The sequence below is a fragment of the Rutilus rutilus genome (assembly GCF_951802725.1).
Source record: "Rutilus rutilus genome assembly, chromosome: 7".
NCBI classification, from domain to species: Eukaryota; Metazoa; Chordata; class Actinopteri; order Cypriniformes; family Leuciscidae; genus Rutilus; species Rutilus rutilus.
Genome location: NC_140221.1, coordinates 41,147,208 through 41,162,890, shown reverse-complemented (window position 1 = coordinate 41,162,890; position 15,683 = coordinate 41,147,208). Strand labels below are relative to the sequence as shown.

Here is a 15,683-nt window from a genome sequence, read left to right as displayed (position 1 = left end):
TCTTTGTGAAACTTGAAAAAAGGCTTTGGGACAAGTATTATGCTTTAGCATGGAAAGTAAAAACCGTATTGTACAAGCACACTTTATCTTTAACGCTATACCTATTTAACACCAGAACTTTAGGCCAGCCAATGGCACCACAGAAATGTATTTGTGCACGTGCAATATGTGTATGTATTTGTACACTATTCATCCATCCTATTGAAACTCATTCAGAACTAGGTCAAAATAGCCTTTATTTGGTGAGTTCAACCTTTTGTCACATATTAGGGTTAACATGTTTATAACCTGTGTATATTAAATTCAGGCCATTAATGGCATTTCAGATGTAAGCTGTAATTGAAGCAACAGTTCGGACTTTAAGTAGTAGTCTTCATAAATATATAGTTTACTAATGCTAATATATTCAGGTTAAACAATCGCTGAACTCTTTTAGAATTTGATTTCGTCACACAAATCCGTAATGCTCTTTTAAACTGGGGCATCCCAGAAAAATATTTTGATTGGTCAGGGATTTTCCTACTAAAATCAAACCAATCTGTAGAAGCAAAAAAAAAAAAAAAGAAAAGTGAATTTAGCCAATGTTTGAGTATAACAGGTTCCCGTGCTTGGTCTTCCTCTTTTATTTCGGTACACAAAAGGGAGTGTTTTTAAAGTCTGCACAAAAATAAGCCTTTAAGAAGAAGAAAATGACACTGTGAAGAGAGCAAGGGGGCTTATTTGAGGCATACTGCAAGAGATTTCACCCAAATGCATAAGCAAATATGACTTAAATATCTTGAACGATAGAAAGCACAAAGAACCTCGTCGATTTTGCATTATAAAGCGTGGCGTCGAAACCAAAGTTAAACTCTTTAGTCAGTCTTAAGTAAATTCTTGACAGATTGAATAATATTCTTTAAAAGAGAATGTTCTAGAAAACTCACGGTCAACTACTGCGTTTATTCTGTGTTGGGAGAAAATAAGAATAATATTCTTCAGTAGCGTACATCTCTGTGAATCTAGGGGCCATTTCCCTGTTTAAACCCAAATAATATACAAGAATCTCCTATGAGACGCGTTAAAAGAGAGATGTTTAAAATGAGTGATCATCATCATCATGAAAAATTACTTTCACTCACACAAAAAGCATTGTTTTCATCCTTCCTTTTTCATTTGTGAAACAAAAAGTTATTTCACAGCAATATCAGCCTTTGTTTCTGACTCTACAGTGGTTTTGCCGATTCGAGGCTTGGTAAGGGGCTGAAAGTAGCCTGTTCCTCAGACATACCGTGCAACCCAACAAGTGCAGTGAAAATAAAAGGGTTATGTGAAATAATCGCTTGCCCTCGCTGAAACCCTCCACTCCTCCTCAATGTCTCCGTTTTGTTTTGTTCATTCGGTATTGTGGAAATCAAAGAACACACATGTAAGAAGAGGGAACAACATAATAATAATAATAATAATAATATACATGATAAATTACAATCCATCTGGTTTTAAATGAACTGTCACTTCCAAAAGTAATTTCTGAAAGTTTTGTGTAATAATGCAATGATTCATTTTCTCATTACAAAAGGGTCAAACAGCATTCACAACTGAAACGCCCTGTACAATTTCCAACTTCTTTCTCTTAAGTTATCCTCTAACAAATTTTGATGCTCTCAAACTTCAGAAAGAAAAAAAAAATAAACAACATAGTAAAAAGTTAGTAAGGGCCTCAAGCTAACACCAGAAACTCAGAAACTCGGATGTCCTCACGGTGTCCTGCTTCAAGACGGAGGCTGCAGCTGCGCAGTACTTCTCCAGCTCGACTAGAGTGACACGTGGAAAGGAGAGGAGAAGGAGGGAAAGCGGGAGGGAGGGATAGAGGATGGCAATTGGGTGTTGGGAGGAAGGTAGTAGAGCGAGGGGAAGAGGATCAGAGGAGTAGGGGGGGAGGGGGGTCTGGGGCTACACACTTGTCTGGTATTGTTAGTCCACTGGCCGCTTTTCGCCGTGTTTCTTTGTAAACTCTTCTGCATTCTTAAAGAATTTTTTACGGTCTTTTGAGTATTCTTCTGCTAGGTCGGCCCTCAGAGGGTGTTCTGGCTGTGGGTCGTTCACCAGGGCAATGAGCGACTGAATTACTGTAAAAGAAGGGGAAAGAATGCTGGTTAGGCAGGAAGTAAGAACCCCATTATTCATAAAACTGTAAACCCTAATGCTCAAAATAATTAACTGATTTGAGTAGGGTAAACTTAAATTAAACAAATAAGTTCAATCAAGGGAACTTTTATGAGTATTTAGAACTTAATTTTTCTTTGAGCTCACAAAAAGACGACATTTTAAGTAATCTGAATTGTTTCATTGTTTTGAGTTCTATGAACTTGTTTCTTTTAATTTAGACAAACTTAAATTTAGCTGAAACTGGGCTGGGGGATTTCTATTTCCAAGCATGCTTTGCCATGATGATGATGACACTCGAAAGTGTTTTATGTTTTGTTTTTTTAGCAAGATTAATGTAAAGTGGGGGGTAATTTAGTAATGTCTAATGTTGGATTTTTTGAGGGTTACCGTTATGGTGACGAGTGGAGCATGAGCTTGGTTTGAGAACAGGTATATGTTAAATGTTTTATATTGCTATGCGAATGCTATTACAGAATTGTGTTTCCAATTAGCAAGTTAGCATTTACTTTTAAGTTAAATGTATGAACTGGCTTACTCAAACATTTTTAATTAAGAGCAATTAAAATGTATGAGTACAAAGTAAAAATGTGCCAGCTCTGCTTGCTTAAACTTTGAATTTCTTAACGTAAAAATGTATGTAACTTAATACCTCACTTCTTTGCCAACTTCTCTGGGTTTCCAGTGTACTCTAATGTAATCAATACACCCACAATACAAAACTCTGAGTAAAATCCCATAAAACAACTTTATAAACTAGGAATTTAGTACTGCATGATCTCAACTTGGTGAGTTTTCTGAAGAAATGCGTGACATTACAAGAATGCAGTAAAACGATCACGTTGACAGACTGTTTGAACGCATCTGTTCCTGGAGAAATTTGTGATCATCTACAAAGCTGCAAAAACTAACAACTGCAAAACTAGCAGATTCAATACAATCATACACACTACCGTTCAAAGGTTTGGGGTCTGTACGATTTTTTTATTGTATTTGAAAGAAGTCTCTTATTCTCACCAAGGCTGCATTTATTTGTTTGAAAAAACAGTAAAAACTGTAATATTATGAAATATTATTACAATTTAAAATAACAGTTTTCTATTTTAAAATGTAATTTAACTGATGCAAAGCGGAATTTTCAGCATCACTACTCCAGTCTTCAGTGTCACATGATCCTTCAGAAATCATTCTAATGCTGATTTGCTGCTCAAGAAACATTTCTTATTATCATCAACGTTGAAAACATTGTGCCGTTTAATATTTTTGTGGAAACCGTGATCATTTTTTTTTCAGGATTCCCTGATGAACAAAGTTCAAAAGAACAGCATTTATTTGAAATATAAATCTTTTATAACATTATAAATGTCGTAACTGCTACTTTTGATCAATTTAATGAGTCATTGCTGATTAAAAGTAATTATTTCTCTAAAAACAAATCTTATTGACCCAACATTTTTGAACGGTAGTGTATATCAAGATTATTTCTATTAATATATGAGTTCAGATGCAAAAGCCTCTAAGTGCCATCTGAAATTTTCTTCTAGAATGATCATTTTTATCAAGCTTGTATATTTAAGTTCAGTAATTTAATAAATAGGTCATTTTCATTGCCATTTAAATGAAATTACTGAATTTAAATATACGAGCTTGATAAAAATGATCATTCTAGAAGAAATTTTCAGATGGCACTTAGAGGCTTTTGCATCTGAACTCTTCATATATATTCTAATTTTTTACAATACTAATAAATAATCTCTATAATTTAGTTTGAGAGAACTACATAGCTTTCATCTTCATAAAACAAACCAGGATTAAAAAAAAGAAGAGATTAATCTATGTAATGTTTGTGTAGTCAATATGAGTTGAAAAAAAGAAAGTAAGGGTGTTGCCTACTATATAAACAGATGTGAATACAAACAACATCACAACGACTTCTATTTGACTTCTACATAATAAAATGACGACAAGGCCGAGAGTGTACATGAGAGCTTTAGCAGTCTGACTCATGTGGCGGTTTCAGGAATATTGCAGCACATCTCACCTTGGTCAGTTTTGGTGGCTGGTTTCCAGTTCTCTGCACTAATAACAGGCAGGCAGACCTGTCCCTTCTCGTCAATGTTGGGGTGGTAGATCTTCGTTTTGAACGTGATCTTCGGTGGTTTGAATGGGTACTCTGCAGGGAAGATGATCTCGATCCTGAACGCCCCTTTGTCATATGGAGGATTGTCCTGTGGGAGAATAAGGTAAATGAGGTGAGCACAGCTCAGTCTATATTGTAAATAATTGGAAACAAATGGATGTTGATAACAGGACAGAAGGCTGAATGCGTGTAGCATAAGATCAGATATGGCAGATTGCATTATGAAAAGCATGGATATCATCCAGGTCTAAATGCAGTCCAGCATTTGAAATCTGTTCAACAATGAACATACTGAAACTTAAGCAACGTTGTAGAACAGAGGTCCCAAGCTTTACACTACAAAGTGGCAACAATCTAAATTGATTGAGGGCCGTGGGCCAAAAGTACATGTTGCTTTATATTTTTATTTAAAAAAAAAGATTTTTATATTTTTAAAACATTTACATTTAAAAAAAAATCTAATTAATTTATATTCTCTACATCTCAATGCAAAAATAAGAGATAAATTAGAAAATAAGATATGCTCCCATTTTTCATATATCAAAGGTCATAAAAGGTCAGCCATCTCTGGCCCACAGACCATGGTTTGGGCATCTGTTTTAGCATATATAGCCTAAAGCGTTTTACATGCAAATTTCTAATGCTGTCTTATAACATAATTTCTTGTCTTGACTTTATGCATAGGCAAATAACATGTAAATACAATTCATGCAAAATATGAACATTTAGTAAACTTACTGGAACAATGAGGCCTTGCCATGTCAATATGTTTGATTCATCAACTTGAATGTTACGGAAGTTTTTCATTCCAGATTTGCGGATTTCTTCAAGCTCCTGATAAAAACAAGGGTTGTAAACAAGGATGTGTTAGATACTACTAGTGGGTTATTACACTCCCAACACCCACTTTTACTTGTGGAGCAGAAATATAAGAAAATCTGAGATGGATGAGTTTACGATAAAAACAACCTTTCTTTATAGAACAATCAGCATTAATTAAGTGCAAAGAAATGAATTAGTAATTACAGTTGAGTTTACAACATTGGCCAACAGCTTATGTTATGGTCAAGACACCAAGTGTAACCTGAGTCAGATCTTGACCTAATGAGTCGGAGAAATTACCCCTTCCTCAGCAGCTTACTGTAAATAACTGACCCGAAGTGAGTGTGCATTAATACAACAAACCACACCTTAAATGTTTGAGGTAACATTATATCTGAAAACTATTGCTCTAACATGTGCTTTCGAAGATGTCTATTCACTTCCACATAGGGCTTCAACTAATTATTACATTTAAAATCTATTAATCTGTCAATTATTCCTGACTAATCGGATTTAAAAATGGCATTTTTTTCTGTGTGTGTGTATATATACACACACACACACACACACACACACACAAAATACACATATACTTCTTATATTACAAACGTAATTCTTCCACATCCTGTCCAATGTTGTTTGAAGTCCATAATATAAAGCAGTCTCATGTTTTAGACAACTTGGTTCAAGCAGTTTTCCCCACCGCAGGTCAGCCTCTGTCCACTGCTATATTTCAGTTGTGTTTTGTCTATAGAAATGTTATTCACTCCTGTAAAGTGACGTGACTTGCTGTGTTTTGTTCACAACACTCAGAAGTGATTAATAGATTTCAAATTCGTTATTGATTATTTTCATTATCAATTGGTTAATTGTCCTAGTCTCACAAGTCCACACAGTATTGAACAAAACAACAATTTCATGTTGAAAAACAGGTACTATAGAAAGAGTGTGTTTTTACTGCCCTGTGAAGATTACCCATTTCCTACCATTACCACTGAGAGCTGACTGACATTTACAAACTATCTCATCTAATAAGGAAGTAAACTCGCTGAGATGATCATTGTGACAAAAAAAGTCTGCTAGCTGTACATACACACCCTAAAACCTCGAATATACGACAATTCAGACAGTTTGACCTCGAAAAAAAAATTGGACAGAAACATCTAGGTGGTTAAAAACAGGTTTTTCACGTGTTGGGAATGAAGTGATTTAGACAAGACGGAAGTTCATAAAGCGAAAGCTTGGTGTTAAGTCGGTTACAGTTTCGTTTTAAATTAAGGGCGTTACTGCAGCTTACCACCTGAAACACACTAAAACGTCTTATTTAAGTAGTAGTCGAATTATTTGTGCCATTTTAAGTTTTAAACGGAAAAAGAGCGTCGATTTCAGCTTAAATTCGTCAGATGTTGCTGGTTAGGTCCCTTTGAGTCATCTCTAACGTCACTGCAGTGGGTTTAAAACATTAAGATTCGGTTAAAATGATCCATTAGTTCTTACAACAGCCGCTTAATTTCAAGTTATTGTATTCAGATTTGTTTCAATCAAGCAAATCCATTCTAACGGAACTCGTCGCATTAGAATCCTATACATTATATTGCAGTCATTTACATGCAGTCAATAAACGAAAGGACTTGTTAAGACACTGAATCCTACTCTAGCGGCACTTTGACCCATTGTCTGTCCAAAGTCGACCCCAAAACCCTGTTCTATAGTCCCGCGGCCTCCACCGGCGCTTTTCCTCCTTCATGTTTGGAAACGCGAAGCGAGCCGAGTCATCGAGTGAGAGAACCGCTTGTACCAACGTCGATCAAGCCCCAACGAGCCAACGAAACGCATTTTCGGCGAGTTAAACTTCATGTTTAAACCCCTATCGCGTCGTCGTATGTGGTTACTCTTTAAATGCGATGTAAAAAGTATGAGGTTGAGACGTCTACCTTGTGTAGTCTCCTGCTCGCCGCCATCTTGAATCTTTCAACTACTACCAGAATGCACCGCGCGGCGCAACGATGGAATCATGAGCTCGTGCGCGTTTTTAAAACTTCGGTTGATCTGGAATCAGATTAAATAGTCGCGTACAACCGACACAACAGGCGAGACAAGAGCGCGAATACTGATCTCAGGTCAGCACCCGTGGGTACTTTCCATTACAAAACGAAACAAAAATGTAATTTATTACTCTGTGGATGGAATTGTTTCTCCCGTGGTGAATCAAGCTCTATTTTAGTCAGCCTTTATTATTTACTTATCTCGAAAATGTATTGAACTGAATAATTTAAGTGAACTTTCAGGATGTAGGTGTGTCGAGAAACCATAGCGAGAAACACAAAATTCAAAGAACGTCCTTGACAAGGAAGCGTCTTTTCCGTATTTCTAGTTTAGTACTAGTTAGTGACCACATGATGTCACTACAGAGTAGGTAATAATGCTCAGTGGTTATTTGATGCCGAGTGTTTGAATTTGGAAATTGGGACATCACTCAAACAGGGTTTAGATGGTTTTAAACTATTGGCTCTAAAGTCAACCAACAGTCTGACTAGGCTGGGAGACCAGTAAAGACCAGCAAGCCACTTTAGGCTGGTTGCATCTATTGTTCAGGGAGTGAATATCAAGAGGAGGACGGATTTTCCAGTTCAAAATGCAAAGGATTTCCATCGTTTATCCACGTAATAGCTTCCAAACGCGTTGCAAATGTCATACGTAGTGGGACTTTATGCATCTACACTCTTAGAAGAAAAGGTTATATATAAAAACGTAAAGGTTTCTGTCAGGCGCTTCATATAGCTACATCCTTTTAGGGGTTTCCATGTGATCATTTTAGGGATCTAGTTTTAATTAAAACATTTTATTTTAATTCATTTCTTATTTTAATAAAATTTTATAAGTTAAACAGCTTGTAAACATACTTTATCTCTAGAAAGAAAGAAAAAAGTTAAACATTAAATGCATTCATTAGAACCTTTTTGGCATAAAGGGTTCCATAATATTGAGTGAAGAACCCTAGGGTTCTATATTGAACCCCATCAAAACTTTTTTTGTGATATGCTTTAAAAAAAGAAAATATTATGTCCCCAACCAGGGTCCGGCAGTGAATCTCAGCCATTTCCACCACTGGTTATTCGACATTACGTATTATAATGTTAATATGTTTGTAATGTACTAAACTGCAATGGCATCATTACAAATAATTAATTAAAAGTATATTTTAATATGTTTTAATAGAATGAAATTAAAGTATATTTTAGTTTACCATAAATGCTTGTCAATACATTCAACAGTACACTTTAATTGACTACAATATAGGTACTTATGAAATTACATGCAATGATGGACTTAAGTTCTGCTTCAGTATATGTCAAAAAAGCACTCTTACATTCAACTATTTGCATTTAATATAAATGTAAACTATAATACATTTTAATTTCATTTAAATGAACATGCAATTATTGACCAAAAACATTTAAAGCTTTAAAAAAAATTCTAACGTGTACTTAGTTTTCACCGAAACCCAACTTAAACCAGCCTAAGATCGTCCCAACCTGGAATGCGTTTCTCAAAAGCATCGTGAGCTAAGACTCTACTTACGCTTACAATGCTTTTGAGATACGCACTGCAAAACTGTTGACTGGTTTCAGAAGGATTTTATAGGGTTCAGTTTTGTGGAATATTCTTTGAATGCAAGGCAATATGAAATATATTACATTTTAATCATACATGTCTATGTCCAAATAGAGTTTGAACAGGGTGTGTACATCAAAAGTTAAATGCTGGATTAATTGAGTGGGTTGTTTGTGTGCATGTGAATTTGTCTTTTTGTCAGTTTGCTTATTTGTTGATTATCTTTTCTTGTCATAGGAGCCCAAACTACACCACCAACATGCTTCCCAGACCAAGGAGCGATAAAAAAGTGAGATTGCACTCTCCCATAGTTTCCTGGAAACCACATGACTGAGACAACTTGATCAGACTTGCTTCCCCTTCAGCAATTTCAGGTAATGTTGCTGTTGGGAAACATTAACTATCTTGTTTCTGCTTTTGCTATGTTTAGCATTCAAAAACATCAGGAGTTTTGCTTAATACATTAATTTTGGATTAATAGGTAAAACCGATGCTTAATATTCCAAGTTGAGTCACTTAAATGACTTAGATTACAGGGCATGAAGATTGTTAACACAGGTATGAAAATGCTAAGAAAACACCTGCCTGCCAGAATATACAATGAAAGCATATGATCTGACCTAGATTTCAAAAACAATAGGTTTATTTTCACTGCATTGCAGCAGTTATGTCTTGCTTTATGCAGTTTTAGACTTGTAAATCAATTATTGCAATTATTGCTCCAACAGCTTGAAATCTTCAAGATGAGCTCACCAATGTAGCAAAGTAGGTCAGAGACCTTTTAAGATTATTGCATCCGCAAGGAAAGCCCCAACAGAATCTAAATCTTAATAATACCTAATAATATTATTTCCAAAGTCTCTTATTATGGTTTGAGCAGGAATATAATGTTTGGTTGTTTCCAGCAATATATATATATAGTTATTTTGTGCAGATATACAGTAGTGGTCAAAAGTAATGTCTTGCCTATAGGAAAATTGTCATCTTCAACCTTTATTTAAATATTATTAAAAAAATTGTTAAAGATTTCGTAAACATATTGCATAGTTCTGCTTGGAGTCAATTGTTTTATTCGTGATAACACAATTGAAATAATCCAAGTTGTACAGACATAATATTTGCCAGGCTGTCAAACAAAGAAATTATGAACACAAATGCAAAAACAAGAGAGAACCAATGAAATATTAATAACTGATTATGTTGTAGACAATGTATGCTTTTTCCTGTGAGCTTTCAGCATTTTTCTTTTTTGCATAGTAAAAAAAATCTGTCTAGCTGTAAATTACCCCTTTTTTGCCAAATAAGTTTGTCAGATACCTTAATACCTTAACCAAGTTTGTTTTGTTTTTTCCATCACAATTAAAATATTTTCCTCATATTTTGATGGTGTAATTGAACTTGTAGGGTAATTAAAATCAAAGATTCCCCTCCAGACATCACTGTTGGCCACTATATGTGTATGTGACCAAGGTTTTTTCAGTAAGAGCAATATAGGGTTTTTCTTCCGAACCCTTGTGGTTTGTTTTGTTGGCTTTATTGCAGTTGGATTACTGGAATGTTTGTTTTGATTATACCACATCCAATGTTGAATTCTCAACTGAGAAATCACTGAGGGACTTTCCTCTTAGTGAACATACTTTTGTTATGTCATAGCCTACATACTGAATAGCTGGATGAGTGCCCAAGACCAGTGTGGGAGAAGCCATGTGGCTTGCCTTACTGCGTGCATAATATTTATAGGCCATATTTATTTATTCATTTATTAGGCTATTTATGCAATGTAGACGGAAATGCACGTTGGCTACTGTATTCAGAATGTTGGGCAATGCTTTCAGGAAGACATTTTACCTGCTCTGAGATGGGGCTCAGATTACATGGGTTTCGTTTGTCTGTTATACATAATTGCTGATAAGCAATAATAAAAAAAACTCTTTTGGAAAGAGTGAAACTTGTCTACTTTTCCAGGTAGAATAACAGAAATGAAGGTGCTTGCCATAACATCTGTGGCTCTCAGTCATGAAATTCAAGAAGAATGGATTTCTATGTAAATAGTTTGTACTTAAAACCTTTGTGCCTCCCCAGTCTCGGGGCCACGTAAGCAGTAACAAGGAAGTTTGTGACAACTGAGCAATTGGCTATTGGCTTGTTGGCGAATTTGTTACTATTGTGAAGCTGCTGTGAAACAATCTATATTGTAGCTCAAAAATAATTTCTTTCTTTCTCAAAACTGAGTTTTGATTTTCTATGTGATCCGTTTATGTATAAGTGTTTTCACACATGATCATTGGGTGTAGGTCATCTGTGGCATGTAGAGAACTGTGTTTAGAGCTTTGCAAAAAGTTTGTTTTTCAATTTCAAACTGAGTGTAAAGCGTATAATGTGCATGCAGTTTCGCAGACTGAAGATTCAGTACATGAGTGAATGGTTTCCCTGAGTGGGCCTCAAGTTCCACTTTTAGTGTGTAAGCAATTTGAAAACACTATAAGAGCCATGCACCAAAATTTGTTCTGCTTGTGTTCTATGAATGTTTTTTGCAGAATTTTCTTGAACAGAATAAAAGCAAAGGTTCCCACTCTTGGCTTGTTTACAATAAGATACAATTGCAAAATAACACAAAAAGATATGATGAAAAATATCAGCTTCATGGTGCAAATATTGAAAAAAATATGATACAAAAACGAAGTGATGAAGTATACAGAGGTATATAGTGATGATTGTAAAGAAACATGAAGAAAATTTGATGACACTTTACTGTAGTATTTTTATATAGGGTACATTGTACATGTTTAAACCTCATTGCAAATGACAGGTTATTGGCATGCATAGACTGTTACTGTGACTGTTGGAAAGCTACAGGAAATCATGACCGGGAAATTGAACGTTATCTTAAAAACGAAACTTAAGTTGTGCATAAATGGTTGGAGGGAGGGCTGTGCTTTTGAAAATTAAGCTTTAATTTAGCAGTTCAGCTCAGGACAGGTCCGGATGTATTGTGGGGACACATTTCCCTTTAGTCTCTTGACAATAGTGATGCTCTTGGCGTTGTTGCTTCACGGAAAATCACACACCCTCGGATCCTTGCCAAGCTCTCACATGCCAAAAGGCATTCAAACTATTCATTATTAATATAATGACATGTCATGATCACTTTAAATGGCTCTTTGTTGTACAGACGGGTTTTGAAAGATCTAGATTATGTGCATTATTATTCTGTCTCCACTAAAGACATTTCCCAGAAAATCCATTTCACCCATCAGTTTCTATCCGGGTTTGAACTGCATTTTGTAAAATATATAAAAGTTGGGAGTGAAATAATTATGAAAAAGATATTTAATACATTTATTAGTGCTGTATATTTATATTAATAATATTAATATGCACATACTAAAACATTCTGAAATGATTACAATTCATTTTCCAAATCACTCTATGCTGAAAATGTAACTTTTAATAAAAAGGTATTAAATTAGAAATAAATGCAACTGAAATATTTTCACTGGTGGCCTCAGACTTTTGGAACACATTCCCCAAGTTTAAAGTAACTAAATCAGATCATTCATTATGAATAGGTTCTGTAGAGAAAACGAAAGCTATGAGCACTTAACCGTAATGCAATGCTGCATTGCAACCCATACACAAAAGAAATATATTTGAAATATATTTTCAAAATATATTTTTGGAATATATGCAAATATTTGAAATTGGCCCAATAAATATATTTTAGTTAAATATATGTAAATATATTTTCATTATATGTTTACATATATGTTTTAACTTTTGCAAATTGTTTCATTTGAAATATATTTAGAAATTTAAAAAGTTAACAATTTCACATTCAAACAACACATTTTCAACTTATTTTTTAGATAGGCCACTTCAGCCGTGGATGTGGACATGGGAGAGCAGTGCTCTACCACTTCCCCTGCCCACATTTTTCCTGCTGGTCGGTGATCGAACCGGCAACCCCTCGGTTACAAGCCCGAAGCCCTAACCAGTAGGCCACGGCTGCCCCTTTACTGACTTTATTGGCCTAAAATGACAATTTTATGTAGGAAATAACACACAGAATAGAAGAGTTTTTTCCCCCATTTTTACAGAATTGAATACAGTTATTTAATAGTGTGTGTATGCAGTGTTAGACACTGAGTTCTATCTATTGTTTAAGTGCACTTCACTGTTGGAGTGTCACTGCTATACTTGCATCATAAATATTGTGCATATTTTCAATATTTAAATGACTTCAGGAAAGATGTCAATAAAACAACAATAAATCTAATAATTGCACTTAGTGTTAGGTACGTGCCACCTAATATGGCCTAATAGTCCTAGGAAAGCAACTATCTGTCATTTTACATTACAGTCATTTAAATGTAAGTACAGTATTTATTATAGCTGTGTGTCATAATACAGTAGTGAAATATGGCCTACTGTTGTGTATAGGGGAAAAGGTAGAGGAATCACTATGATCAAAAGACATTTTCAACCCTTCTTTAGCAAGCTAAACATTTTATGCCCATATATTTTGTCATATATTTTACATTACATGTTATACATGTAAATATATTTCACACTTAACATCATATATTTTTGTTATATTTCAGAATATATTTCAAAATGATAAATATAAGTGAACAACAATGCAAATATATTTCAATGTATTTGGAATATATGCCACATATATTTTTGACACTTTAAAATATATTTCAATATATTTCTTTTGTGTATGGGAACCCTGATAACAAACCAACAACGAAATATCTCACTGAGAGTTCAGTTAAGTAAGATTTGTGTGTGTCCTTGTTTATAAGCTGCGGAATGAATTATCAGGTCATGTACCCCTGCAAAAGAACTCTACCGGAATTGAGGGGGAAAAAACTGCCAAGAAATGTGGGAATGGTGAAGCCAAATAAAACGGCTGGATTTACGAGTAGGGGTGGAGCAGGTACGGTAAGTCTTAGTGTGAAAGTGAAAGTGAGTTCATTTTTTTGTGTATAAATACATGCACCTGATACCTGCATGTCACACCTGTGCACAATTGTCTGATGCTTTTGCAGAGATCAAACACGAAGACAAAAATGCAGACTTCAGCAGTAACTCTCCTGGTCATTACTGCAGTCCTCTGGGGCAACATAGAAGGTAAGACTGGAACTGAAACACTCTCATGGCACACACACTTGCAGCTTCTCAGAAGCACCCTTCAGAATTTCAAATCGAATTTGAGGACTGTCTGCAGATCAAGATTTACAGCCATTGATAAATAGAGCAATTCTTGGCTTTTTCTGTGCTGTCTTGTTCTTCTCAAAGATTCAGTTATAGTAACTGTGGGAGCAAGTTCCTGTAAGTCCAGGAACAGACCCAGTTTTGTTCTTGCATGGTATCAAGTACACATTAAAAGGGGGGATTTCCAGTGACAAGCATTGCTAATGGCAACCTTTCATCCTCAGCATTTTCAGACACAGCTGTGGACTGCTGTCTGACCACCAAGGACACTCGTATCCCAATAAAAATTGTTGAATCCTACTTCCATCAATCCACAGACAGTGGATGTCCCATTGAAGCTACAATGTAAGTATCAGTTGATCCCCAATTGGCTTCATTGATACGCTAGACTCGTATTAATGCATGTTTCCCATACGTTCCCTATAGATTCATCACAAAAAAGGGCAAGAAACTGTGCGCTCCACCAGAGAAAAACGGCTGGATTGCCAAAATCATCTCACACCTGGACAAGAAGAAAACTCCTCTGTAGGAGCACATGGTATTAACAACTCCCACTGCATGACCCTTTTCAAGGTTTAGTTCTGCTCAGTGGAATCAGACATTTAGCAGAAGTTGTGCAGTTTTTCTTCTTTAAAAGCTTTTCTTAATCTGGTTTCGTTTTCCTGCTTTACAGACAGGAGGTGAACACGATGACCCTATAGCTGCACTGAGCAACGCTGAATTGACAGGAAGTGGCTTCACTAAATCACCAACTGCGACAGGGATTTTTTTAACAAATATTTACAAAGTATTTTGAACTTTGTAAATGATTAAATGCTGATATGCTATTTGCGTGAGTCTCATACATTTGCACGAGATATCATGTAAGCTGTATTTGTATTTTTAGGACATCTGTTATGTATATATATATCAAAATTTGTGTGACTGGAAATTTTTTGCTATGAATGTTTTCAAATAAATTCATTTTGTTAAATCTCCTGTCCACCGCAATTATTTCATCTGGAGTGTCGTTTTTCCTTCATTTATCCTTCTGGACAAGATGCAGTAATATGCCTTTTCAAGAGTTTCTTGAAAGAAGTATTTTATGCTTTCAAAGGCTTCATTTATTTAATCAAAATCATAGTAAAAGCAGTAATATTGGGAAATATTATTACAGTTTAAAATCAGTATATCTGTTGAGGACAAAAATAGGATAAATAAGCTGATCAAGAGAGCTGGTTCAGTTATTGGTCTTAACCCATGTATTGGAGGTCACTGTGGAGAAGAGGATAAGTTTGAAATTAAAAATGGTCCTGCTTTTTGAAGGCCATCCACTACACAATTTGTTCAAAGGACTCAGAAGATCTTTTAGTGAGCGATTGGTAATGCCTCTGTGCTCTAGCGAGCGCATGAGAAGGTCTTTTGTTCCTGCAGCAGTCAGATATTTCAACGAACACTGTTAATTGTTGAATATTATTCTTTTATAGTGTTTGTATTTTAAATTTTTGAACTGTGAAATTGAATCTTTCTTCAAATTGTGTCTCCTAATCAGGTTTTATTAGTCTCCTAATGCAGAATTATTTATCTGTCTGTTAGTTGTGTATTATGTTTGATGGCTGTATGGTTGGTGGCAAACCAGTTTCCCTATCGGGATTAATAAAGTTTTCAATCAATCAGTCAGTCAATCAATCAATCAATCAATCAATCAGTCAGTCAGTCAGTCAGTCAGTCAGTCAGTCAGTCAGTCAGTCTATTTGAATAT

General features: G+C 35.3%; 2 protein-coding genes across 5 annotated transcripts; one reads left to right on the top strand and one right to left on the bottom strand.

Annotated features, from left to right (window-relative positions):
- Positions 1 to 922: 922 nt before the first annotated feature.
- Positions 923 to 7,178, bottom strand: ube2l3b (ubiquitin-conjugating enzyme E2L 3b). The gene is made up of 4 exons (XM_084413167.1): positions 7,042 to 7,178; positions 5,024 to 5,119; positions 4,187 to 4,373; positions 923 to 2,108 (listed from the first exon to the last, which is right to left on the bottom strand). The coding sequence occupies exons 1-4, from the start codon at positions 7,066 to 7,068 to the stop codon at positions 1,954 to 1,956; spliced, it is 465 nt and encodes a 154-aa protein (XP_084269293.1). The 5' UTR covers positions 7,069 to 7,178; the 3' UTR covers positions 923 to 1,953.
- On the top strand, positions 7,081 to 14,912 carry ccl19a.2 (chemokine (C-C motif) ligand 19a, tandem duplicate 2). Of its 4 annotated transcripts, none has more exons than XM_084413169.1 (7): positions 7,081 to 7,227; positions 8,960 to 9,096; positions 13,550 to 13,669; positions 13,777 to 13,858; positions 14,167 to 14,287; positions 14,369 to 14,480; positions 14,616 to 14,912. In XM_084413169.1, exons 3-6 carry the CDS (start codon positions 13,553 to 13,555, stop codon positions 14,469 to 14,471), a joined length of 423 nt encoding a protein of 140 aa, XP_084269295.1. In that variant the 5' UTR covers positions 7,081 to 7,227; positions 8,960 to 9,096; positions 13,550 to 13,552; the 3' UTR covers positions 14,472 to 14,480; positions 14,616 to 14,912. The 4 variants fall into 4 exon arrangements, with proteins under 4 accessions (XP_084269295.1, XP_084269297.1, XP_084269294.1 ...); XM_084413168.1 differs by having other exon boundaries at positions 7,098 to 7,227; positions 13,531 to 13,669; XM_084413171.1 differs by lacking the exon at positions 13,550 to 13,669 and having other exon boundaries at positions 7,094 to 7,227.
- The last annotated feature ends 771 nt before the right edge of the window (positions 14,913 to 15,683 follow it).

Excerpts from the sequence above, each read along its gene's own strand:
- ube2l3b (XM_084413167.1), bottom strand. The coding sequence starts at position 7,068 with ATGGCGGCGAGCAGGAGACTACACAAG. Across the intron at positions 4,374-5,023 it reads GGCAAGGCCTCATTGTTCCA|GACAATCCTCCATATGACAA; the intron begins GTAAGTTTACTA and ends ATTCTCCCACAG. Across the intron at positions 2,109-4,186 it reads AGCCACCAAAACTGACCAAG|TAATTCAGTCGCTCATTGCC; the intron begins GTGAGATGTGCT and ends CTTCTTTTACAG.
- ccl19a.2 (XM_084413168.1), top strand. The coding sequence starts at position 13,538 with ATGAATTATCAGGTCATGTACCCCTGCAAAAGAACTCTACCGGAATTG. Across the intron at positions 13,859-14,166 it reads CCTCTGGGGCAACATAGAAG|CATTTTCAGACACAGCTGTG; the intron begins GTAAGACTGGAA and ends TTTCATCCTCAG. Across the intron at positions 14,288-14,368 it reads TGTCCCATTGAAGCTACAAT|ATTCATCACAAAAAAGGGCA; the intron begins GTAAGTATCAGT and ends CGTTCCCTATAG.